Source organism: Poecilia mexicana, unplaced genomic scaffold (assembly GCF_051168715.1).
Source record: "Poecilia mexicana isolate PSO_F unplaced genomic scaffold, ASM5116871v1 scaffold_8, whole genome shotgun sequence".
Taxonomy (NCBI): Eukaryota; Metazoa; Chordata; class Actinopteri; order Cyprinodontiformes; family Poeciliidae; genus Poecilia; species Poecilia mexicana.
The window spans coordinates 16,171,456-16,196,758 of record NW_028263377.1 but is presented as its reverse complement, the minus strand read 5'-3'; the positions used below and the strand labels follow the sequence as shown (position 1 = coordinate 16,196,758).

General features: G+C 39.5%; 1 protein-coding gene across 1 annotated transcript in view; it reads left to right on the top strand.

Annotated features, from left to right (window-relative positions):
* The window catches only part of coro7 (coronin 7), a 106,727-nt gene that overhangs the window by 18,078 nt on the left and 63,346 nt on the right, over positions 1-25,303 (top strand). Inside the window, exons 8-9 of the mRNA XM_014983601.2 lie at positions 15,111-15,194; positions 15,715-15,797. Coding sequence (XP_014839087.2) covers positions 15,111-15,194; positions 15,715-15,797 — 167 coding nt within the window. The remainder of the gene's footprint in view (positions 1-15,110; positions 15,195-15,714; positions 15,798-25,303) is intronic.

The following is a 25,303-nucleotide window of genomic DNA, read 5'->3' as shown; positions in this document are numbered from 1 at the left end:
CATGTAAACAAGATACGCATTTAGCTGCTGGCTTTTTCTTTAGCAACATCCAGCTCTCTGACCGCTCCATCTCACTCCTGTGGTTTGCCTCTTTGCGAATACGCACCTTCTTTCCCAATCACTCACAAACCCAGCAGATCATGCCTGTATCGCCCCCCCCCATCAAGCCCTGCTGGGTTCAGGACCTGGTAATGGCCAGCGGTTAACTCAGCCCAGATGTTTAGTTCCCCTCGTGTTTTCTTCTCTTCATGTTCTTTTGTTCCATCTCTCAGCTCCCTGCATTACTGGTTACCACCTCACTGCCAGTTTGAGTTTTATGGGAGTCAGGAAAAAAAAACAAAACTGTCAAAACTCTTTTCTAATGAGGAGATAGGATTTTATCCTGACGGGTGAGTGGAATAACGGAGTGAAATCTGGATAATCCATTCACTTCCCTGGATGGGATGGGTCTCAGTCAGGATTCATCTGTCAGTGTTGAGGGTTTTATGACCTGCGGGAACTCCTCGGGTTGGCCTTTTTTCTTTTATAAGTAACTTGATCATCTTGGAAAGCTTTTAATTGATGTTTTATTTAGATTGTATGTTTTTATATAGCTTACTGCATCCTGAGATGTAATTGAGGCAGGAGGAAAAAGTCCAAGGCTCAGTTTCGTGGGCATCGGCAGCATGATTTGAGGTTTCTAGTTGCTTAAACTAATGAACAGGGTCTTCTTTCTACATTTCCGTGTGTGTGTGTGTGTGCTTGTGGGTTTACACTCTAGGTTGTTGGTGAAGATTTTTCCTTTCACATTTTTTATTTGGAGGAAAGGGATAAGGATGAATGCCAGCTGGCAAACACTGAGATCTTTGCTAACATGTGTGCGCTGTTTGTGAGAGGAGGCCTCATTAGTGAGCTGGCTGTTCAGAGACCTCTATTTTCCAACTAATTAAGTCTCTATGCACACATGTGGATCACACCTGGAGCTAAAATCGAATGGTGATTTGTGCTTTCTGCTGAACCATCACGATAATGAAGAGATACTTTAACGATTCCTGATGATTTTGTTTTAGCTACTAAGGTAAGGTAAGGTAATTGTATTTATATAGCACATTTTCAGCAACAAGGCAATTCAAAGTACTAAGTTGTTTAGGAGTTGTGAGCCATGTTAAATTCACAAAAATTACTGAAATAAATCTGTCTCACAATCATCCAAATGAAGTCCAAATGAACAAATTTAAAGAAGCAAGGAAATTCTGTCTGTTTCGTAGATTTCAGATTTGTATAGCTTCAATAAATAGCTTCAATAAAATGATCATACTTCAGTCAGTGACTATATAAAAATAATTAGTATTAGTGTTAATAAAGGTCTATGTCCTAATGATACATTTATGCAGTACCAAGCGAAACAAAAATGCAAAATTGTTGTGATGCTAACAAATGCAATGATTTTGACTATCACTAAAGTTTTATTTTTTTTAAATAATTGAACCATCAAATAATTTTCTCAGCCTATTAAAGAGTTTTCTTTCTGAGCTGTAATACCTAATGTTAATTTGAAGCGGTGAGTTTGAAAGAGACAAAAATGTAGCGACTGAGTCGGTCATCCTCTCTCACCACAACCACAATAAAACTGAAAAAAGAAAAAAAAAAGAGAAACAAAGTATTTGCTCATTCGTAGAACTGACCGGGTCACTCCAGGTTTGTGGCTCCCTTAGTCCTGTCTCCCAGTTTGGCTGAAGAGGAAAATATACACAACAATGACTACTCTGCTCACCTCTGACTGCAACCAGATCTGACAAATTGATTAGGCTTGGAGCTGGGAAAGGCATCTTCGTTTGTTTGTTTTTTAGCATCTAAATCTTAAAGGTCTGTCCAGGAATCTTTTTAAAGGGTTCTTTTGGAGTTAAGTTGAAGTAAATGAAGGGCCACATATATTTTAACTATTAATGCTGTTGAGCAAATCCAGCTACTAGAACATCCAGAGACGCTATCTGAGTTTTATCGCAGTAATGAGGAACGGTTTGCCTTCAGTGAATAAACTAAGATGAGGATCTCAGATGCAGCTTGGTCAACCTCAATGTGGCTCAAGGGAAATAAAGTGCAGCTCTGGCTCCATCCTTGACTGGCACACTGACCTTCGTTTGACTAAACGCTGCTGCTTTTTAATTTTCCCTAAACAGCATAGCGCAGTCTGGGTTTTTTTTCTCTCCATAGTCTTGCTTCGTTACTTCAGGTTATCTTTATTTGGAGCTGCATGGAATAGCTGAGTTTCCACAAAGGCAGCAGACTTGCCATGCACTTGAATCACTCTGGGGATTATGAGTACACACAAACTGTTGCTTGTCTAACACCTATGATGTTTTGTGCATTAGAATAAACAAGTCCAAGATGTGACGTAAATTTAGGAAGCATTGCCAGATGGGAAACACTGAACTACTACTAATTTGTTCATTCATTCATTAGCAATAAATAATACATAGCTACTTTTTTAGTACACACATTTATCAAACTTAATAAAGGGCTCAAATGATTTATCAGTGCTGGAAACAGATGGAAACGTCCTCATTGAAGAGATTGTGTCTATGTGGAGTACCATGCCAAAATCATTAGATTAGGAAATGACAAACAGTTTATATCAATTATATCATTAGAGCTAAATGGCTCAACTAATCAAGTGGAAAAACGGTTCACTTATATTTTATTTATGTGTAACGAAACTATTGCCATAAATCACTGCTGACAAGCAGTGAAAACATTGCATTTATTGATTCACAACGTATATTACTTCTGCTTCTGTTTTCCCTTGTTTTTTTTTGTTTTTTTTTAATGTTTTTTCTAAAACTGAGCACAGAGTAAGTTAGGCTGCTAGTAGAAATGTCCAGATTACTGGTATCAAGATACAAAACTAGCATACAGAAATGAGTTACCTCAAGCTAAAGTAACACATTGCTTCCCATTACACGCATGTTGCAGCACACCACTGGTCAGCTGCCTGAACGTCTACTTCAGCTTTCTCTTGCTTACAACAAACCAAAGCAAGAATTTGACTGTGTGGAAATATTTGCAGTTGTGGAAAAATTTGGATGACTAATGTTTGGGAACTAATAATCCTGCCACCATTTCTTTCACTTCAAAGACAAAGACACGTAAGCAGCTTTTAGAAAACGAATCTCGATCACCTCCATACCATGTTTTTAAAACGGTGGTGTACAACATTTGATTTCAGAAATTACCACCAACCTTATATTTACTGTATTTTTTTTTTTTTAACTTAACACTACATTAAAATAAACAAAATAATATATTTCTGCACAAGCAATATGCAATTTGATCATGTTGTACGTTTTAGTTGTAGATTTTTGTGTAAATACCATGAAAGTTTTGAGTTATTAGTGTCAGAATGTGACTGGTCCATGTCTAGTTGATGCCTTATTTGCAGCCATTTGTTTCTGTGCAAACCTAATTTTAAACCACATTGCATGGATGACTGGTGGCAAATACGTGCTGTAACAATATTCCTCCCTGCAGTGTTTGTGTTGTTCCTGTTTACCATCAACGCTGGGAATGGGATACATGTGTGCATACCTGTCCAGGTTGTTTTTTTATAGAACAGTCAGACAGTGTCCTATAAAAATAACACATTTGTAAGAGTGGGAACTGTTGAACTTCTCAAATGTGCGTCGCACATGTCTTATAAACAACCCCTTCTTTCTCAACAAAAGCCAATTTAAGCCATCTTTTGCTAATTGAGCCTCTTAAAGCCACGGGTTCTTCTGGAATTTGTGGTTTCACGCTAGAGCTAAATAGACAACATCCCTGAATAAAGTTGCTAAACATCGGGGGGGTGGACTAAAGGCCCATCATAACTGGGGTTCTTTGTTTCAGCGTGAGCGGCAGCAGGAGGTTGTTAGTATAGTGAAGATGAGGTGATTCATCAAGCCGTCACTCATCAGAAGCGTAGCCTGAGTAGGGTTCAGTATTTCAATATTTTCAGTCTTACATTACTTCTCGTGCACTTACGTTTCCCACTGTTTATTTCCTATTAATATATAAAACTTTAATATACACAGTTTTTCTAAATAACAAAAAAAACATCTAAGCAGAGACGTGTACGTATAATTTAATGCACCAAACAAACATTAGTTGAAGACAGAAAGGTAAAACCGCAGAATAGCATCCAGGATTTACAGCGGTCAGAAGGGTTCATGGCTGCACATAAATGACACCCCTGAAGGCCATGTGCCTCGCACACGTGTGCCCTCGCTGGATGTCGCTGCTCAGAACTCATGTTTCTTTACAAATGTGTGGGGGTACTTTGAAGATGTGAGGCCTCTGTGATGTGGTTTCAGAGACGGAGAGCAGTCAGCCAGCTGCATACACTGCCGCTATAAGTGACAACAGGCACCGGAGGGCTTGGTCAGGCTGTAGAAATTGAGGTGCTTCATGATGCCTCCAGCAGTACAGGCGTGATTTGCTCCTGCTCGGTGTCGCTCACCCCGCCTCCGTCAGACCCCTCCCTCTTGGAGGCCCGTGTCTGTTTTTGTGGAGCAGGTCTGGCGGACAGATTCTCGTCCCAGCGTTAGGATTTCTTGCGGTTGTCAGCAGCATCATTCCTCCATCTGTCATTAGTGCCCCATCCTGCCCCACAGATCCCTGCTCGCATTTTAAGGCCCAAGCCACTAAGTGCATCTCTAGAACATTCATTGCTGGAGCTTCCACCACAATAACCATCAAAAACCCCAGAGATCATCAAATGTGTACTTGAAATCTCTTCTGGCCGCCTCGTGCTTCTTTTGGATCCAAACACTTATTCAGGGAATTCAATCAGCATGTTAATCATGTTAGTTCCAGGAACAGAGTATCTGTGTGCCGCGCTCTCATCCAGGACCAGCCGCTGTGGCCATGGACGGTTTTCCCAGAGGGATTCTCCTGCCAGTAGGCAAAGTGTCTTTGCTGCCAGTCTGCAGTCAGACAGTTTAAGGCATTCATTCTCTTCTTGCTTCAAAACTTGGACTATTCACAGTAACTCAAAAACATAGTTTACTCGCCATACAAAATCTAAATGTGTGGATTTTAGTTTGAAAAAAAATAAGGGGTTCAAGTTTTTTGTGCGTCCACAAATTAAGCAAATTATTCTTTTGCATCAGTTTAGACCTATTTACAGTTGAATCCAGAAGTTTACTTACGCTGAATAAAAAGACACATGCACATTTTTCCCTCTCTTTGTAAAGTTATATTAGACCAAACTTTTTTTGTTTTAGGACACCGAAATTTAGAATGACCAAAAATTATGTATTTTTGCTAAATGACACAATAGTGAGAGAGATGTTCTAGTTTATTTATTTATGGGACCAGAGAGATCTTTTAAAATGATAATAAGAAAAATAAACTCAAATTAAGTTATTTTTTAAGTAGTGATACCATTTGATAATTTCCACATTTATTCACATTAAACCACAAACTTCAATGCAATTTACAGGGATTTTTTTGTGTGATTGACCAATATAAGAAATGTTTTTATCACAAAAAAAAGAGAATTGAAAAGCTTTTTTTTTTTTTAATTGTAATACCTCTAAATAAACAACTTCAAAAGCCTAATTAGTAAATGGATTCCACTGGTGGGTAGAAAGTCGTAGAAGTAGAAGTCATGTTCAGCAAACATGAGACCAAGTTGAACTTTTTGCCCTATTTATAAAGCTGACACACTGTTACTGCATGATGAAAAACGTTGGTGGCAACATACTATGTGAATGCTTTCTACAGTCTATACAGTTTGGTCAAAGTTCATATTTAGATCTCATCAAAAATCTGTGGAAAACTTGAAAATTGCTGTTCAGACACTCTCCATTCAAACCTATCGAACTTGGGCTAGTTTACAAAAAAGATATGACAGTTCAGGCTCTAGAAATAAACACGTGGACAGAGCTGCTGCTCTGTTGAAATAACTTGACAATGTGGAAAGTAATAATGGATGAACATTTAGCGAATATTAACCAGTAAAAATCACCTATTCCTTTTGAAGTGGGGTCAAGCAGAATCGATTTAAAAATAAACTATTGAAACAGGCCTAGACAAAAATTTTGGATCAATAAGGATTAAATTGAGGGGGAAAAAACTCTTTCCATCCCTTCAGGGCCTATTCTAGTGTAATAAATCCTAACTTCCTCTGGATCAATAAAGAGTCACCTGACCTAAGTATCCTTACCTTCATTCATGCTTAAATATAAGAACAGAAAGGGTTTTGGACGCAATAAAGATTAAAAAAAGATTAAGAAATATCAGATAGAAGGGACTTCTGGATATCCCATTCTCCCTGGGAACTAAAAATACTTTTGGAACAGTGCAGCATTTGGACCATTTTTCACAGGATCTGCAGGTTTGGCCTGGTGTCTGCTGAGTAGACCTGGCCTCAAAGCTGCGCTCACTGTCTGGCTGGCTCGCATTTTACTTCACATGGGGTTTTCATTTGCTGACTCAGGAGAAATGACAGCAAGGAAAGAGTGACTGCTGATGAAAAGATGAAGCAAAGATGACAATAGGTGAAGGAGGTGAAGCCGGACAAGCTACACCTTACTGAAATTTAAGCAAGTATGTTTTTGTATGCAGTCATGTGCTCAAACTTTATCTGTGCATTGTTAGAAATTATCCTTGTAAACTGGATGTGAACGCCAGTTTATATTATCATCTTATATCACTTTAATTTATCAGAAAAATAAGATCCAAATTGATGTGTTGCCTTACACTCATTGCATTGCAGAAGTTTCTATTTGAAAAACTGAATTAAGCAGTAGCAAGTTAAATTAGAGGTAAATGCTGTTATATATTGAAATGATCTTTAACCTTTTTGAAGGATTTCTTTATTTTTAATTATTAAAGCTGAAACTGCAGAATTCCCTCCTTATCTCTCCTTCAGATTTAAACTCCCTGTCCGACTTCTGTCATCTTCCACGTTTATTTTTGTCTGCGAGAAGCCTGAGAGCGTACGAAGAAGTAATGAAAATAACAGTTTGTGGCTTCTGGACATTCTGGAGAAATGAACAAAACGTAATATGGTTTCAATTAGGAGAGGAAAAAATAGGAATAGGGACAGAGGAAATGAAAGCATATAGTGGCCGGTTTGATTTCCATCTTCCAGCCCCTTGCTCTGCCCTATTTCTAGAAGCCTCTGTAGGGTTAGCCTTGCACTGGATGCAGCTTATGCTGATTTAAAACACAGCCTAAATGGCCCATGACGACAGAACAGGATGAAGAAAACCTAATTAGTGAAAAGACTCATTAGTAATGGATCAAAAGACTGAGGTCTGGTTTATGTAGGGGTGATGAAAGCTGCAGTAGCTATTGATTAGAAAAGAGGGGAATAAACTGTCTTAACATCAGTCAAGCTTTAAAGGACATGCAAATAAAGAGAATCTCAGAGAAAATGAGGAAGCAGTTAGAAGAGCAGCCGCAAACTGCAGCTCTGTGCAGCACACGTTGCAAAAGACGTCCATATCTTGAAAATCAATGACAGTCCTGGAAAAGACTTTTTTTTCTTTGCATTTTCATTCTGAGAAGCCAGACAACTAGACTTTGGCTAAACCATTTTATCGCATGAATATATTTTCATGCATACTTTTCCATTTTAGCGCTGGCTGTATTTTTAGGGTTGTTGTTCTGCCATCGTCGTACATTTTTTTTGCAGCCTCTATTCCACGATTCTTCTGTATTTAGCTCCATTCATCATCAACTGACCAAATTCTCTGTCTGTGGGGAAAAAAAATAAGCATCATGTTTACTGTGGAGATATGTTTAGGGTGATGTACAGTCAATTTGCATCTAGGCTAATATCTCAAATTTGACCGGATCACTTTCTTATCGTTTCCAGGTAGCTTGTGACGAGCTGCAAGCATGGCTTCTTTTTACTTTCTTTGAAAAATGTCTTTCATCTTGCTGCTCTTACCAGATCTGTGGAGTTCATGGCCAACAGTTGTCCTGCCAACAGTTCTGTGGTTTTCTGCAGCTCCTAAAACATTACCATGGGGCCCTTTGATCATTTGGCTAATTAATACTATCCTTGTCATTTTTGATGCCTGGCCATGTCTTAATAGTTTTCAGTTGTGCCATAATCCATTTTGGCATAATCAGCTAAGCAGGTTTTCAAAGCTCAGGGTTTTGTTGGATTTTAATTCATATTAGCAGAGTAAATGGGGTTTGAAAACAAACAAAAAAAAAAAAAACATTCTTCAATTTTCACATTTTTATTTATTAAAAAACTAAAAAGACATGTACATGCATTTAATTTGTAGTTGTAACATGACAGAATGGGGGAATCTAGTGAGTAGTGCACCAAAGGCAATTAACTTTCACATTAATTAAATAGCATTCTATTCCAGTCAAGTTAATGTCATTGTCATTGGCAGCTAGAAGGACTGGAGAGGAAATTGTAGAAAGAGCAGACAAATCCAAAGAAAACTTTTTAAAAACCCTTTAAATTTCACAGTAATGTGTATTTCTGGGAAGGCTAAAATGAGTGGTTAAGATTAGGAGCGTGATTGACACACTGCCCTAACCACAGGCTGTCAACACGGTGGACAACACGAGGTTGCAAAAATAATCATTTCTTCTGCACCTTCACACATTATGAAAAAAATCCACAACTTTCACGAGATGATCTGCAGAGCAGAAAGGACGAAAAGAGAGGAGATAGTGCTTGTGATCGCTCCCTTATGTGTACACTGACACCTGATATTCGTCCTGGTGGTTGAATCAACATTCTCGGCTAGTGACACAGATGTGCATGCAGTCTGTTGCAGTTCAGAAGTTAAATAGCTGGGGGGGGAAGCTACAGAAGGAGAAGAAGTGATACTCGTTTGTTTATATTGGGAGAGGATATTTAATAGGCTCATAAAAGCGTAATTGGCCAGACTGCTGAATGGCACTTTGAAGGATCTGGATCCCAGCTCGCAAAGTGCATTACCTCCCTGTGAACTCATCCTAGTGTCATTCGAGGTTCAGTTGCATTATTTCATCCCTCAGTGCCGTCATCCTGGCTGTAATTCTGCTCGATTCACTGTCCCCACCTGGTTCATATCTTTTATCATCCAACAGACATAGGAAATACATTGCAACGTCACTGAGGCCGACACCTGTGTTGGTAATATTTATTCTCAAGATGTGATATGGTTTCCTCTACTTCCTTCGCAAATCATTCAAGCTGGTGTAGCTCATTCCCCACACCTCCTTTTGTCCTGTTTCTGTTATTCACATCAAGTGAGACTTGGGTCTTCACTCTCTCCATTCTCTCTCTCTCTCCCTTTACATATTTTTTCAGTTCCGTCAAACTCTGTATGTTGCGTGTGTCTTTAAATGAATACTCTAAGGTCAGTGGGTTTTCAGTTCATACACTACCGTGGCTGAGAGATACAGTTTGGCTTACGCACACACACTCACAAAGTCCAGATGTTGTGTCCTCTGGCTGCCACTGGGCCGTGGTAGAAGTAGCTGCAGCTGCCTCGTGGTTTCTTAGCCTGAATGTTTGCTTTTAGAAGGAGAAGGTGAGCAGAATAGAGCATAACCATAATCCTCCTTCATGGCTTCTGCTGCCAAGTCTCGAAGACATCCTAACCTGGGGGCTCAAGGCTGCACGTGTCTCAAGATATGGGTGTGATCTTCTTGGTGTAATTTACTCAACATTCTGTCAGCTGGAAGACTTCATGCCAGTTTATTGGATTTGTATGGATTATGTTGCAGGGAGCCCAGTAAAGCACAAAAAGATGAAAAGTTTTCTTTCCTGAAAGCGTTTCTTTTAGACGTTTCTCGTAGAAAAATGTTGCATTTATTTTTCTTTTTAGACTACAGAGAGGTAAACAACATGTAGAATAGAAATTTATGTTTAAAATGTATGGCTGGAACCTTTGCTCCAGACGATTGAATTTGCTTTGTTTGTAATTATTATTTCATTTATGTCTAAATTTAGTGTGATGTCATAGTGAACTGTGTGAGTTTATTTCTGGTTTCCCTGCTTTCTTTTAAGCTTATTTCAGGTCTCCTCAGTACACTGAGCTAATTTCACCCGCATGTTGAGGTCATTGAGGTTTTCTTGACCTTTTTTTTTATTTCATTAATTGTATTTTATGGTTTCCTTTTATTCATTTTGTGTATCTGACTAAATTATAAACAAATTTGGTCAAAATCTGTAATTTTTAATATCTTATATCTACTTGAGTGAATTCTGACTTTGGTGACTGAATGTGTTCTTAAGATCCACAGGATGCAGCGTAATAATTTTCAACAATTATACTTTCAGGGGGAAAAAAAAAGTCTATAACTGGTAGGATTGGTTTTAGGTTTCCCTGAAAAGTGATTGGTGTGACTTTCCCAGCTTGTTGCCAGTTCAGTCATTAGCCGGACCTGTAACTTCTGTCGAAGTTGCAGCTGGTTGCTGGTTGGTTCATGTGTGTATTAACACCCACAGCCAATTTTAGAGCCAAGAGTTGGCCAAACAAGCAAACCTTATGGTGATTGGAAGAAGCCTCTGCACTTTCACATGTGAAGGGGTAATGTACTTCTTTGACACTTTAGGTTTGGACCAAGACCTACTGGCTCTGAGGCGATACTGTTCCAGCACAGTGCCCCAAATATGGCAAATACTTCACCTAGTTGGTGTCAGCAGGAGCATATTAACACTATTGTTTTGCAGTTTTGTCTCACAGAGCTTACAGACTCATTGTGCACTTGGATTTATCCTCCTAATATATGGTGTTTATTAATTCATTAGACTGTCACCATGATGATCTCACAGGAAATGCTGTCGCCTCCTTAAATGCTTTGCACTGCTTCTCAGCTGTGTGTCAGCATGACTGAATATGGCAAAAAAAAAAAAAAAAAATGATGATGGTGAGTTTTTAGTGTTTACTTGTGCATGTTATTTAAACACAACTGGATTTTCTAGCCAGGAGAATGAATCACCCTCCTCTTGTGACTCCTAAAAGCAGCTCTGTTATTATAGATACTTAGCAGTTTATAATAGCCTGATCTCAGTTTGGTCTGAATGCCCGTGGAAGGAAGTCAGCCAGTCGTGTCGGTGATGAATTGCCCAGTGGCAATAGATTCAGCCCGTTCATACCACTCCGGCGTCAGCCGTTCTTCCTTCTTGCCATTTTCTGATCTATTGCTTTTTTAGGCCTGAGTTTACTCTTTTCTTCTTTCACTCGCCACGGTTATTTTTCAACCAACTCTCCTGCATGGGCTTATCAAGACATCCCTGAGCTCTGTTACCTGCACAATGCAAACCAGTGAACTGCATTCCAGAAAATGGGCTTCAGCCACGACTGTGGTGTTTATTCTATCCAGGACTTATTATCAACCATGTCAGAGCTTTGGTCATGTTACTTCAGAATTGTTTTGGAAAGCCAGCCCAGCAGAATGTTTTGAAAATCCTCTTAGAGGATAAAGCTTTTAAGGAGCACACCAGGAACAAGAAAACATCTGTTCAGCATACAGGCAGTGTCAGTCAAAAGTCTGGTATGGACAGGGATGAATTGTCCCTAAGAGAGGTGCAGAAGTTGAAGTGTGCATTTGATGTCGGTGCATGGACATGTAGTACAGTAATATCAAGTTCCTTGATGGCTGAGAACTATAAATTTAGTTTGAGCCGTCAGTGTTCAGCTGGCTACCGATGATTCATAGCTTGTCCTTATTTCTCTGCACAGTCGTCTTTACATTGAAGCTTCACATTTGGGCAAAAAGTTAAACCATTGAAAGGAAAGTTGATCCTATATACAAACCTTAGATTTTTGAGCAATTGATCATCCATTAAGCGCAATAGTTTGTTTTGAAATGGCAGTTTGGATTTACTGCATTTTTGCACCTTTAACAAAAAAAACTACAACACATAGCCTTCAAAAAAAAAAAAAAAAAAATATATATATATATATATATATATATATATATATATATATATATATATATATTGTTTGTACATTACTCCACAGGATTCTGGATATTTTTGTCCTTCTTTTGGGAAAACATTGAAAGAAGAATAAAACATTAGACTTGACAATAGCAGCTTTATGTTGATCTTTTTTGCTGTGTTTTGATCTTAAATCAAAAATAATTTTTTAATACTCTACTTAAATGTTCATTCTGAATTTGACACCATTGACTACTGCAGTCTAACCTAAAGACTTGAATATGTGGTTTAGTATAGATGAATTGCTCTTATTAATTCCTGTCTCATATATTTCAGTTTGTTCATTACGGTGCTCCACAAGGTTTTAGATTTGATCTGTTTTGTTTTTTTATCATCTCTTCTAAGAAATATCATTTGAAACACAATATACACTCTTATCTGTTATACTGATGACACCTATTGTAATAAGTGAAATCTAAGCAAACTAGCAAATGATTGGTACTCCAAATGTTTGCTTATTGACTCAAGCAAAACTAAATATCTGTTTCTAAAAACCTCATAGACCTCCCTCAGTCCTTCAATAGTTCAGTTAAGAAAATATAAAACTGATCTTTGGAGCAAAAAAATTCACCTCAAACAACTCAATGAAACATTTTTCTTCCTGTGAAATAAAGGAATTACATGTTAAGCCAAGGAAGCAAAAATTCCAGCGCTTTCCTTCCCCCCCCCCCCGAATATTTTAGATGAGAAGAGTGCATGTCATGTAGATTTGTGAATACAGAGCAAAAGTCTGACCGAGTCCAAAACTTATAATTTAATCAAAGATAAATGTTTTGTCTGGTTTCTGTAATTTGCACATCAACATGCAAATAAAAAAAGACAGCTTTGAAGTTTTGACGAAGGCCCAGGTTATTTCCATAACCATACATTTGTGATTGAATCCATTTTTACGCAGACTCGAGACAAATCGCAAGTTTCACAATTATTGTACTTGTACCAAAATTATAATGAAAACATTAAACTTTCCAAGTTGGATGGAATTTCACCATAAAAAATAAGTTTCAGAAAGAAGTAATTCGTGAATAGAAAGGACGATGTAGGACATTCATTCGCAAGAAGTTGGCGGATCATTATTATAGTACTATCTGGACATCCAGGAAAGGAGCTGGCAGCATAAAGGCAGTTCATGTCCACTTGGTCTGTTTTAAACATGTTAAGTGAAGAATAACTTGCTCAAAATAAAACTACATGGATGGATTAACAAACTCAAATTCAGTCCTTTAATTTGGAATGCAACTAATTTGTTTTTTAATGGAAATTTACAGCCCACAAATCCCTTGACACTTGTTACAGTTTCAAGCCCCCCCCACCCCCCACTTTTTTAACGGGGGCTTTAATATTCTTAGGACCTCAGAGGCAGAGCCTTTTCAGATCGACGTTTACTAAAAAGATAACATACTATTATAGCACCCTGAGGAGAAGGGAGTGAACTCGTTGAATTCCTCTGCACAGAAATAAATAAAGCAAGCAGCAGTTCAACTGGCAAAAATGAAAACCTCTCTTTCCCATATTTGTAAAACTCTAAAACCTTGCTGCATCTGGAAAACACTAGCTCATAGTGTCTCATTCATTGTCCATATGTATGTAAATGAGCATCACCTGGGGAACATTTTGGACCATAGGAGTTCTCATTTAATGCAAAATTGAAGTAACCACATCCTCTGTGTCTTCCTCGTGGCGTTTGCTCCCCAAACCACCAGTCTGGGAGTGAGAGGATGACGGAAGAAAGGAGAGGAAGATTTGGGGTTTGAGTTATTACTAACAGGAAGTGCGTGTTGGTTCCTCCCCACACAGATGTGCAGAGCTCCTGTCAAACAGGATCTAATCTCTGTGTTCATGTCAGCTTCAGCTGCAGATTTTTGTAATTACTTAATGTTGGTACAGTCTTACTAAACGACAGTCTTGTCTGTTTGGAAGTGGTTTAAGCTTTGTATCATTATTTTATTTATTAAAAGCTGGAACAAATTAATCAAATCAAACTGTTGTCGGAAAATAATTTTTTCTTTGCACAATAAAACAAACGCAAACTCTGCAGTCCCCCTGAGCGCTCTGTGATATGGTAATTGTGCTCTACTTTATCTTGGTGTATAAAATCTAAATGACACTCGTTGAAGTTTGTGGTTGCAATATGACAACATGTCCAGTTGATATAAATACTTCTGTGAGGCACTGTTTACTCAGGACTGCAACATGGCATCTGAAATTCATCGTTTTTACAGTTTTGTCGCCTGTGGTCAATTAATGGTTACATGAGATTGAGCGAGGACAAGTTGGGACTCGCATAAGGACGTCTTTGTCTTCTTGCCATGGTAGACGCTTTCAGGATTGTTTGTTTAAGGTTTTGCAGCTATGAAAATACAACAATAATTTTGAGAGACAGGGTGGGATTAGAGGCTAACGGCTCCTGTTCTGTGGAAAACGCATCGCTCGCCATCTCGTGGGAAAGCCCAACCTAACTGCGCATCTAATTCACAATTACAAGATGTGATGACAGGTACTGTAAATTGCAAATTGTTAAAAGCCACCGTTTTTAAGGAATAATAACTCCAATAGACAAGAAGCATGACGGCTTACTCCTTTTCTCTGGTCTGTTGTGTACAGTTGCACCACACATGTGCATACTGCAGGTTCCAAAGTGATATCGAGCACAATACCTGCTAAATCCCCCACAGTCGCATGACCTCTTCAACCAGAGCGTGTTGTCTTTACAAGCATTCCTCTCATTTCAGCACTCCTAGTTGTTGCTGCTCATTACTTCTGACAACATGTGTCATCTGCCACTGAAGACCACGTATTAAACAGAGCCCCTCTCAACTGCTTTGACAGGGTAATAACTATGGAAACGGAGGAAAAGAAGTTGCAGCACCACAAGAAAAGGCTTTTTGGTAATCTTAGCTACATGCGGGGCAGAAGTCATCTTCTCTTTTAAATACCAACAGTAGGTTCTTCTTTTAAGGAACTGGTCTTGTTCTGTTTAACCACAGTGATGTGAGATCACTGGGAAATTTATTTACACTCCTTTCGGTATCTCTGGAAAAAATTATTCATTCATCACTCTCCTCATTAAATTGCTCCTAAAGCTTCTGTTGAGGCTGACTTTGAACTGATTTTTTCCGTTTTCAGTATTGAAGAGCTGAGTAAAACATGCTTAAAATGTCTGTTTGCGTTACTTGTTCAACAGAGTGCCAAGAGCCTTCAGAGCAACAAGGACTCCCGGATCCTGTGGGCCAGAGATGACTTTTTGTTGACCACCGGCTTTGATATGGTGAGAGCTTTAAATCAATTTATCAATCAATTTTTTTTTTCTTTTGTTTTTATGTTTCACAGAACAGATACTGACTGAAAATGAATTCTTTAAAGTGTTAGGGGAAACATATATTTATTATTACAACAATGTATTATTAATAAAGAAAAGCTTTCCCACAGCATGATGCTGCCACCATTATGTCACCACATGGAATGTCTGTTCAATGTCATAAGCAAGTTAAAGTTTCGTCTAATCCAGACTTCACAAAATTAGCCAACTTTACTCTGGCTTTTATTTAGGGTCATCAGATAAAAAGCAACTTAAAAAATATGCAAGAAAAATTTCCCTGATAAATAATAAGAATAAAATAAATAGGTCCTGTCAATTTTTTAATTTTAAACAAGTTACTTTCATTAAAATCAACAAGATTAAACCCCACTGCAGGTTTTCCTAAATATACATGCTTTATTTTCAGTATTTTGGTTTAAATATCAACCTTCCTGTGGTCACCTGTATTGTCGTGTTGGTGAATGTGCAGATGCGGACTCGTGAAGTGAGACTTTGGGACAGCAGGAAGCTGAGCTCTTCAGTCAGCTCGCTGTCACTCGGCACCTCCAACGGGTGAGTACTGCGTCGTCTTATTACTCCCAACAGCAGACTCGCCCTGTCATATCGCTGACCCTGTTGCGCTTCAATACTCATTTGTCAGTGAGAGATCATGTGTTGCTGCACAAAGTGTGTCCCAGTGAACCAGAGATGTAAAAAATGCTGTACGGCTGGCTTAAATGTACGATCCCAGAAGTGTGTAGACCTCCCAGAGTTTTGACACCGTCTTTCTACATTCCTGCCATTTCCTGGGTCTGGTCACACACACACTGACTCCTGTCATGTCTCAGCAGAGGGGAGGTTGTATGTGAGTGTGTGTGTGTGTGTGTGTGTGTGTGTGTGTATGCATTCAGCAGAGGGTCAGGAAACGGCAGCAGACTTACTGTCATTTCTCCAGTCACTAGATTTGTTTTTCCTAACACTGCTGCAGAGGACCGGAGGGTAGAAGGAGCGTGGCTTGTCTCCAAAGGAAGAAATGGGGGGAGGGAGAGGGTGGAAGATTCCTTACTCAGTTCCAGTTCAAGCATTTCAGTGCTGTTATAAACAGGTTAGTGGGCCAAGTTGGCCTAAATGTGAACTGGAAGTGATTTGTCCCAGCTATAATTGAGGCAGGACAAAAAGCAGCACCTCTGGTGACATAATCTCTAACTAATTTTGATCGTTTTTTTTGCTCTAGAGAGTGTCTAGAGTCTTTAGTCCTCTCTTATGCTCTGTACCATTCAGTTCTGCTCATAGGTTTTCTGTTGGATTTGGATTTGAGACAGCCACGGAAGAAGGTTGATTTTTGCCTCTGAGTCATTTATGTATTGATTATGGCTCACGATTATACATTAATATTCTGCAGTTTACCAGTAGAATCCATCAAATTTTTATTCACATTATCTAGGTATTTCAAGGAATTCACTATGCCACTGCTGAAACAGTAACTTTTCATTTATCGGGAACGCTCGCCTAAAGTGTTTTGGAGGGAGAGTACAAGGCATGCCATTTTGTTTCAACATGTACTCAATATTAGTTTAATTCAGTCAGTTCTCTCATTTTAGGAGTTTAAGCTATTTGTCTTTTGAGGTACAAATAAAAACATACGTTTCTTTAGGAGACATTTAATTCGTTATATTTATGAAATGTTACAAACATTTTCTGAATTGAAGAGAAAATAATTCAGTTTCAAGGCTATGAAATGATTTTTTAAAAAACCTCATCAACACCCTGCTCACTGTGCAGGTGAGGGAAAAATAAGCTGTGGCTATCAACTGGTATCTGGATTCAGATGACAGATAGTCATCAGTTTCAATAAGTATAGAAACTCTGAATAATAATACTCAAATGAAAAGTCGAATTTTTCAGCAATAAAATCGAAATAAATACACTCCTAACATGGGTGCTATGAGGTTTGCTGTAGCTACAACATATCAGATTTTTAGATTGTGTACATATGCTTAAGGCTAAAGTATACCTGCATATGTTTGAATTGTTTTATCACCCTGAGATTACAAAAAAAAGCTGAATATGTGGGGGAATATAATTTGTTTTCTCCATTTCCTGACGTGTCTAATCGTTGACACAGCAAACCCTCGCCACTTATCTCCATTTCCTTCCACTTCCTCTTTGATTCGTCTTAGGCGAACCGTTGCCCTTCGACGTACCTCTCCGCAATCATCACATTTCTTTGGAGCTGTCTCGCTTTTCATGGAAAGAGAGGATATTTTCTGCCACGCGTCACGCTGTTTCGGCGAATTGTCAAAATATGCCTGATGGGATTCATACCATATGTCCGGAAAAATCCTTCTGGTTTGTCCCCTAAACCCGCAGAGCTGAGTGTTAATTAGTTAATTTTACTGGAGAGTTTGTCTGTGGTGTCTCTACTTAGAGACAGAGGAATGTTGAAGTTGACCAAGAAATATTTTAAAACTGCTCCTTTTGTTTGAGTGAAAATACCAAGAGTTTAAGAAAATATTGTGAGGATATCTGGTGACTCATCATTTCCTCCTTTGGCTTAATAGTCTTCTATGATCCTTCATGCACTTTTTTATTAGCATTAATCAAATTTAAATTGCTCCTTAAATGTCATGAGCCGAATTTCCTGTATGTTTATACTCATTTAATTAAACCAAAAAACGTCCCCTTGGATGTATGTGTGTGAGTGTGCGTGCTCCACATTGGTTGCCCTGTTTTAAATCACTTGAATCATCGGTTCTGATGCTGTATCATAGAGCTATTATTCACAAAGCCACATCACCAGATGGCTGCACACCAGCACCGATATAGGAAGCAAGCAATAAAATGACAGATCAGATGTTCCCCTGAAATGGAGCATTCTGTTAAGAGAGGATTTGTTTTATTGTCTGCACATGGTTCCCGTGTCCTCTTCTTTGCTTTGGTTTGAAACTGTGGTACCTTCCAGGGTTTGATCCAATCATCTGTCACAGACCATGAAAGTATCAGGAGTATTCGAGATGAGTAGTTCTCTAGAGGTTTCAGTGAGTTTATTTTTTGGACTTGGTCCCCTCCTGCACACATTTGGTGCTGAAATATTATACCTCCATTTGAGTGACCTGATGTGGTCAACGGGCAGGTTAACCAGCTGACGATTCTAGCAGTTCAATTTTGCGTATTAATAGATTCACAACAAATATTTAAAGCCAGTTTAGTTATATAAATAGATTTAATTTTGACTGTCAGTTTATTGCGGTTCAAATTCAGTTGACGATGCAAAGTGGTAATAAAAATTATTTTAATAAGAAAGACCATACGAATGCTTTAAGCTCCTGACTATGCTTAGCCTGTGTGGCGTCTGTGGAAAGGACAGGATCCGTTTTAACAGAAGCATCGGTCCAGGAGGGTTTTTCTTTGTAAGGAAAAAAATTAGAATTATCTCTTTAAATTGCTTTATGTGGAAAAGAAACACAGCTAAATGGATGAGTGCCGAGCCAGAGGATAACCAGTAGAAATGCAAACCACCAGAAGTGCAAAGAAACAAATTATTCGTGCAGCTTTCACTGTTATGTATGCACAGCAGCCATACTGACACTGAACTTGGGCTGATTCTGGACCTCCGACATTCCAAGTCAGAATTACATTTGCACCGCACTTACAACTTTATCAATTAGATAAATATCTGCAGGTCTCTATGCATCATCAAAATATAATCACGTTTGATTATGTTTTGGGTCAAAATGTTTGGTTGGCAAATGCTCTGTTGGGGGCTGAAGAAAACCCGAGTGGAGTTTTTTGTATAATTTTCTTACACAAGGCCAGAGCAACTAATTGTATTTTCTTGACTGGATATCAGCAGCCTTTGTTGTTCTTTTCATCTAAAGTAAAACCTTCTTTTCTTTGGCCTTCAATATAATTTTGTAGCTCCTTTATAAAATACCTGGAGGTCTTGTTCAGAATAATCCCAGTCTGTTCCAAATATGTTTTTTTCTGAAGTTACAGCAATGGTAGTTGTTACAGACATCTGCTCCTGATGATTTTAACCTTGTATTTAATACACAGACTCAAGAGGCATGGGGTCGTTCTTGCAGCCGTTGTGGTTTGCAGACTAGTAATGAGTCATAATGATTCCAATCTCATTGGGCTTGCATGATGTCTAAAAAGTCTATCATTAGCATCGGGCTGTCCTCAAATTCCCTTTGGACTTGTCTTAGCTCTTCATTTTCCAGCTTGTTATCACGGCAAGTTATCCGTGGATAATTTCGTCTTAGTTCTGCTTGCTTGTTTATGACCAGGAGTCTCTGCAAGAGCCCGAATGCGCTGTTCAGACCGAGACCTTGACTGCATTTTTTTTTTCTCTGCCCTTAAGCTGTCCAATGCCAATTATGCACAAGCTGCCGCGGAAGCTCAAAGTCAAAACACTCTTATTGGGACATTTCCTCCCCTGTCATCTCAGAGCTGAGGTGTATATAAAGACGGATGCATTGTTTCTGGTCTGTTTTTGATTAAATGACTTGTGGTAAACATGTTGTGTAAGTGGAGCGGCAAGCTGGCTTGTATCAGGTTAGCTGCGATGGCCACAAAGTTCAGCGAGATTATTTTTTTTGGAGCGTCACAACACAAAGAGGCCTGGTGTCACGAGCCAGTAAAACGGGGTTGTGGCTGGAATATAATTTGGAGGGATAATAATGGAGAGGAAATGTTTACTTTTGGGGTTTAAATAGAGACAGAAAAAGTGAAGGATAGAGGGTGATGATCCTGAAGAGAGTATTTTGGACTGCGCAACGGTTACTATTACCACAAACTCATTTTCCTTAGAACTGGCAGAGCTGGTCATTTGAGACGAACTGGAGCTGGATCTCTGTGTACAAGTGTTCCCCTCATGCTCTTTCCTCCAATAAAACAGAATTATAATAATGAGTTTAATTAGGCCTCTAAACAAGCTGCAATCAGTGAACTTTACAACTGGGCATGATTGCAACCAGGTTGCTGCTTCAGTGCTGTAAATGCTATGATAGCTATGTATACTCTGCTACTTCAGCACCTACAAAGCCCTAAACTGTTTCCATGTCTAACTCTTGCGCAAAGCGCCTTGCAAAATTATCCGTTCACCTCGCGTGTATTTATGGTTTTCACATTTTCTCAAGTCACAACCACAACTTGTAAGTACTTGTGATTTTTATGGAATACACTAACACAGTAGTGGAGCATAATTGTGAAATGGTTGAAAGCTGTTACATGCTCCTTTGCAATTTTTTTTCCAAATAAAAATCTGAAAAGGTTGATGGGTGTTAGTGAAGATAAAGATCTTTTAAGGTGTGTCTCAACCAGCTATGCACCGCGGGAGCTTTTACAGATTCTTTGCAAAACACTCAAGATTAGTCAAACTGGGTGAACGTCTGTGAACAACTGTCTCCATCTGTCTTCCGATCTGCCTTGAACAGCTTCCTTGTCTCTGCTGAAAAACAGCATCACAGGTACGTTTTCATGCGGGTTAAAATGAGGCATTCTGACACGTTTGCTGTGTCCATGCATTGTTTATTTTTCACTAAACTGCAAACTGGACTCTCAGTGGATTTCTTTCTTGGCACTTTTCCATAAAGCCCAGATTTGTTGAGTGCACAACAAACAGCTGTCCTGTCAACAGATTTTCTCACTTGAAATGTTTACCTGTTGAAAACCAGCCCCTTATTCCACACTTCACTTCTTACAGAGGGGTCTGGACCCTTGGCTATTGTGAAACAAGTGCTTGCTGGACGCGAGGACTACGCTGAAAAGCCTTTAGTTTTACCCAATCACTAACATTTGTCTGCGATGAAAGCAATGTCCCAGTTTCACGCTATGAAGCTTATCGGAAATTGCCTACTGTAAACAACCATCCTCCACCGCAAAGAGAGTGCCGTCCTGAACAAGACGACTGTTAATGTTAATATTTGTTGTGGCAAACGTGGACCGAAAGGCTTTGTTGACTTTTTCTGCCGTTGTCGCTAAAACTGCAGGCAGACCAGCAGTGTCACAACTTCTCGTTCTGTTCTGCTGTTATTCTCTGAACAAATAGGAGGCCTGAGTTGTTCTCTCAGGCCTTCACAGAACAGGTGGTTTTATATTGATATTATATTAGAGCCCAAAGGACTCCTATTTTTTTTAAATGGGTAACTTCTAAAGTGACTTGTTTTGGGATTTCCAAGTAAAGGGATCTGAATACCAAAACATGCCACACTTTGTAGAGTACACATTTATGCTCAGCGTCGTGTTGGTCCATCACATCGAATGCTTGCAAATTGTCTTTATGTTTGTAGTTGCAAAATGCGAAAAGGGTGTGGACACTTTTGTGAAACTCAGGACAGATTGTGAGAATCAAGCGTGTCAGAATTGTAACCTTTCTGGCTTTGACCCGTTTATTGTCCTCTGTAACTACCATACATGTAAACGCAGCTACACGCGTGTCTCCTCTTACTCCCCATCACGAGGAACCTTCACTCCATGTCTTTTTCTTGGCCAGCGGCTGATTAAAACAGATCGCGGTGACCCAGAGAATCCAGCCTGTTGATTGGAGAAGACGGAAGCCTGTCCCCGGAGAGCCGGCCTCAACGTTTCCCCAACCCAATCACAGGTTACACAAAGAAGTTGCCCTTTAAGGGAAACATCGCTGACAGACCGAGCTGCTGGTCGATGGAGAGAGTCTCTTGTGGTGAAGAGATGGATGGAAATACCTCAGGTGTGATGTTTAAACTCACACTCCCCTCTGGTTCTCCTCAGCTTTTTTTTTTTTTTTGTGTGTGTGTGTGTGTGTGTGCGCGTGCGCATGTTTTTGTACGTGGGTCGGGTCGGGCCGGGTTTTAAGGCCCAGTAAGTGGGTGTAATTGAGCCAAGCTCCCTTTAATCAGATGGATTGAGTAAAAAGGGACCCAGATTTTTGCAGAACAGTCCGCTCCTTTCTCCCACCCTGGCCCAGTTTCTTTAAAATCAGTCCCAGATGAAGGCTTTCCTGTGGGGATTAGGTGCAGCTGCAGCACCGCTAACCATACCAGCCCTAAATAAAAATCTTATTCAACTGATAGTTGACCTTGATTCTCTTGAATTTATTTTCTAAGAAAAAACACAAAGCTTTGTTGTTTGGATGCAGCCCAAGACATTCCTCCCAGTGGTGCAACTTCAGTCCTCAGGTAATCCTCAAGGGCCAAGTCAATAGTTCAGCTGCAGCAGCCCCCCCTCTCTCTATCAGCGACAACCACTGGGGGGATGGTATGGAGCAAAGATGTGACCGCACACGCTCCGTCAAAGAACCTGAACTCAATGGCTTGACAGCTGAAACACGGTGTCTGGAATCTGTTAGTCATTTGGGGTTTCATCGGAGAGAGGGAGTTTGACCAGGAAAAAGAGGATGAAAAGGAGTGGGAGGCAGCTCTAAAATCCCCTCATATATTTCTTTGATAGCGATATTATCTCTCTGAGCTTTTATTCACTCTTTAAGGACAAAGACGTGTTAATCTTGGTCTGTTTTGAGTTGTACGGTGAATTCCTGATCATCCCTCATGCTCCCTGTTTCCAGTAAAAGTATTATCAATCTGTTATTCCTGATCTTACTAATATGTCAGAAATTGATCTTCAGCAAATCCTTCCTTTATCCTTACCTTACAACCCATCATGCCTTCTGCCTTTCACTATTAGTCTCCTCATATTGTCCTCTTCTATGCTCCCGAGCCAACATACACTTCCTTGCTGACATATTCAGACCTCTGTGGTTTTCACATCCCATTACGTACAACCTGCAACATAGTCCTAGTGTCTCATGTCTGGTGCGTGAAGTGTAAGGAAGGCTGCATCCTCTGTACGTTTTCCCTGTTCCCGTTTAAGACATGATGATGTCCACGCTTCACCAAAAAGATGGTGTTTTGAATGTTGACCAACTAGAAGTAGAACTCGCTAGAACGTGTCGAGTTCAGTCCAATTTTTTTATGACTGTGCTGTTTTTTTTTTTTTTTTTTTCTTTCTTCTGCTGATAAACAGTAATGCTGACGTTTGAATGGTGGCGCCAAACACACAGAAGATAACACTGGTCAGGTCATGAGCAGAAGAAAAACAACAGTAATGTTTTCTTTTGTTGGAAACGCATGGTTTGGAGATCTGCTATTTCCCCATTTGGGTCATTAATCTGTCAGAAACCACAACTGCAAGAATGTAAGAATGGTATGTACGTGAATGAAATATTGTGGGTCAGCTGTGCTGGAAACTCTATGAATGCGGCTCTGATGACGTTGATGCCATTGAAGTTATGAATGTAAATTCAAGTATTGTTTTCCTTCGAGCGCAGTGAGGCACTACCCCTTTTTGATCTATCGCGGCAAAATCCAAGTAAAATCTATTCAAGTCTGTGGCTGCAATGTGCAAAACGGGATAAAGTTCAAAGGGTAATGGTGCTTTTGCAAGGCAGTGTAGGTAAAATCAAAGCTGGGAGCTGGGCTTTGTGGAGGTGCTCGGGTCTGGATTTCTAATTTAAGTGTTTTTTTAGAGGCGAACTTAATGGGACTCTGCAGATCTGGTAAAAAGCACATGGAAGCTTGCGGAGCGTTTGGCAGGGGATCTTTAATATAATTCACAGAGGGTTTTGATTTCATCCCGCAGGTATGCGCTCAGCACTCCAGGGATCAGAAGGACCCTTTTGTGTGAACTCGCCACAGACGGAAAAATATAAAGTCACTCACCCCCACCTTTAGCTGCACCCTCTCCTCCTCCCTCTGTTTCTCTCTCCTTCCATCCACCATTGCTTTCCTTTATTTTCTTTCATTGCTCGGGTTATGCACAGAACGCAGAGGTTTCATGGTGAAAAATGTTTTTTTTTTTCGCATTACGCTGCAATAAAGAATGCCAAAAATTGATAGCTTATTTTGGAGAACTCACTCAATCCTGTCTTGGTTTCAGAGTTTGAGACAGTGTCAGACTTCACCTTCCATCATTAACACAAACAGCAACGCAGTTACACTTGCAGCTGTGGATATAGTTTTTCCTCCAACATCTGGAAGAAATGTCCCCCTTTTTTTTTCCTGCCTCCATTATCATAAATGTGCTTGCAGTACCATTTAGGATCTTTGCCCAAGCAAAAGCCTTCACTTTACTTTGGCACATCTCGAATCATTTTCATCACTTCTCTTACTGTGCAGCAGAGTAAGATATCCAGAAGCTGAGTGCGTGATGGCAGAGTTGATGGAAGATCCAGGGCTAAAGTGGAAACAGCACACGCTGTTGACTTACAACATAAATTCAATGCTCAGAGATGAAGAAGCGCATTATTTTTTGCTTTGCTAATGAAGAAAATGTGCATGGAAAGCAGCATGTTTTCATAACTTTCAAACCAATGCTTTTTTTTAATATATATATATGCAAATGTTTCATATTTTTGCTTCAGCTTCACTGAACTGCGTTTGTCTCCAATATCAGCTTATATTTCCATGCTACATCTTTTTTTTTTTTTAATCCCTGCCTATAAAACTCTATCATGGAAGTTTAATAACATCTAAGATTGTCTCTTAGATGTTATTAAACATCTAAGAGAGTCCTGCTTTGTTTCTGGGCTCCGCTCATCTACGGGATGCCTGCCACCTCTTTTTATTTATTTATTTTTTTTCCAACTGTGGTTTTAAAAGGATTTGAGTGATGGAGAGAAGTGTGTTTCTCATTAACAGACGGTTTCCTCTGCCCTGCACCCTGCCTGCACGCCCATTCTGCAGCCTGGCCTCAGCCGCTGCCTTTGGGACCGCTGCAGATTGGCGGCCTGTCACTGCACACCTCTTAACCCAACAAAGAATAAAGGAGGCATAGTAAAGGAGAGACAGAGGGACTGGAAACATGGATGGACAAAGAGCTGCTTGTGCAATTCAGATGAATGAAAATCATGAAAATCTCATCCAAGAATAATACTTAATGACTCAGTTCATCAAAATTGTTTTACTGGTGATCAAGGCAGGTTTTTAAAAACTTTATTTATTTTACCTTCTCGACATTTTTAGTTGGCAGTCGTTACCGTGACAGTAAAGTCTTTAAAAACTGCAACGCTCCAACTTGACTTTTGAAAAATTGACGCAAAA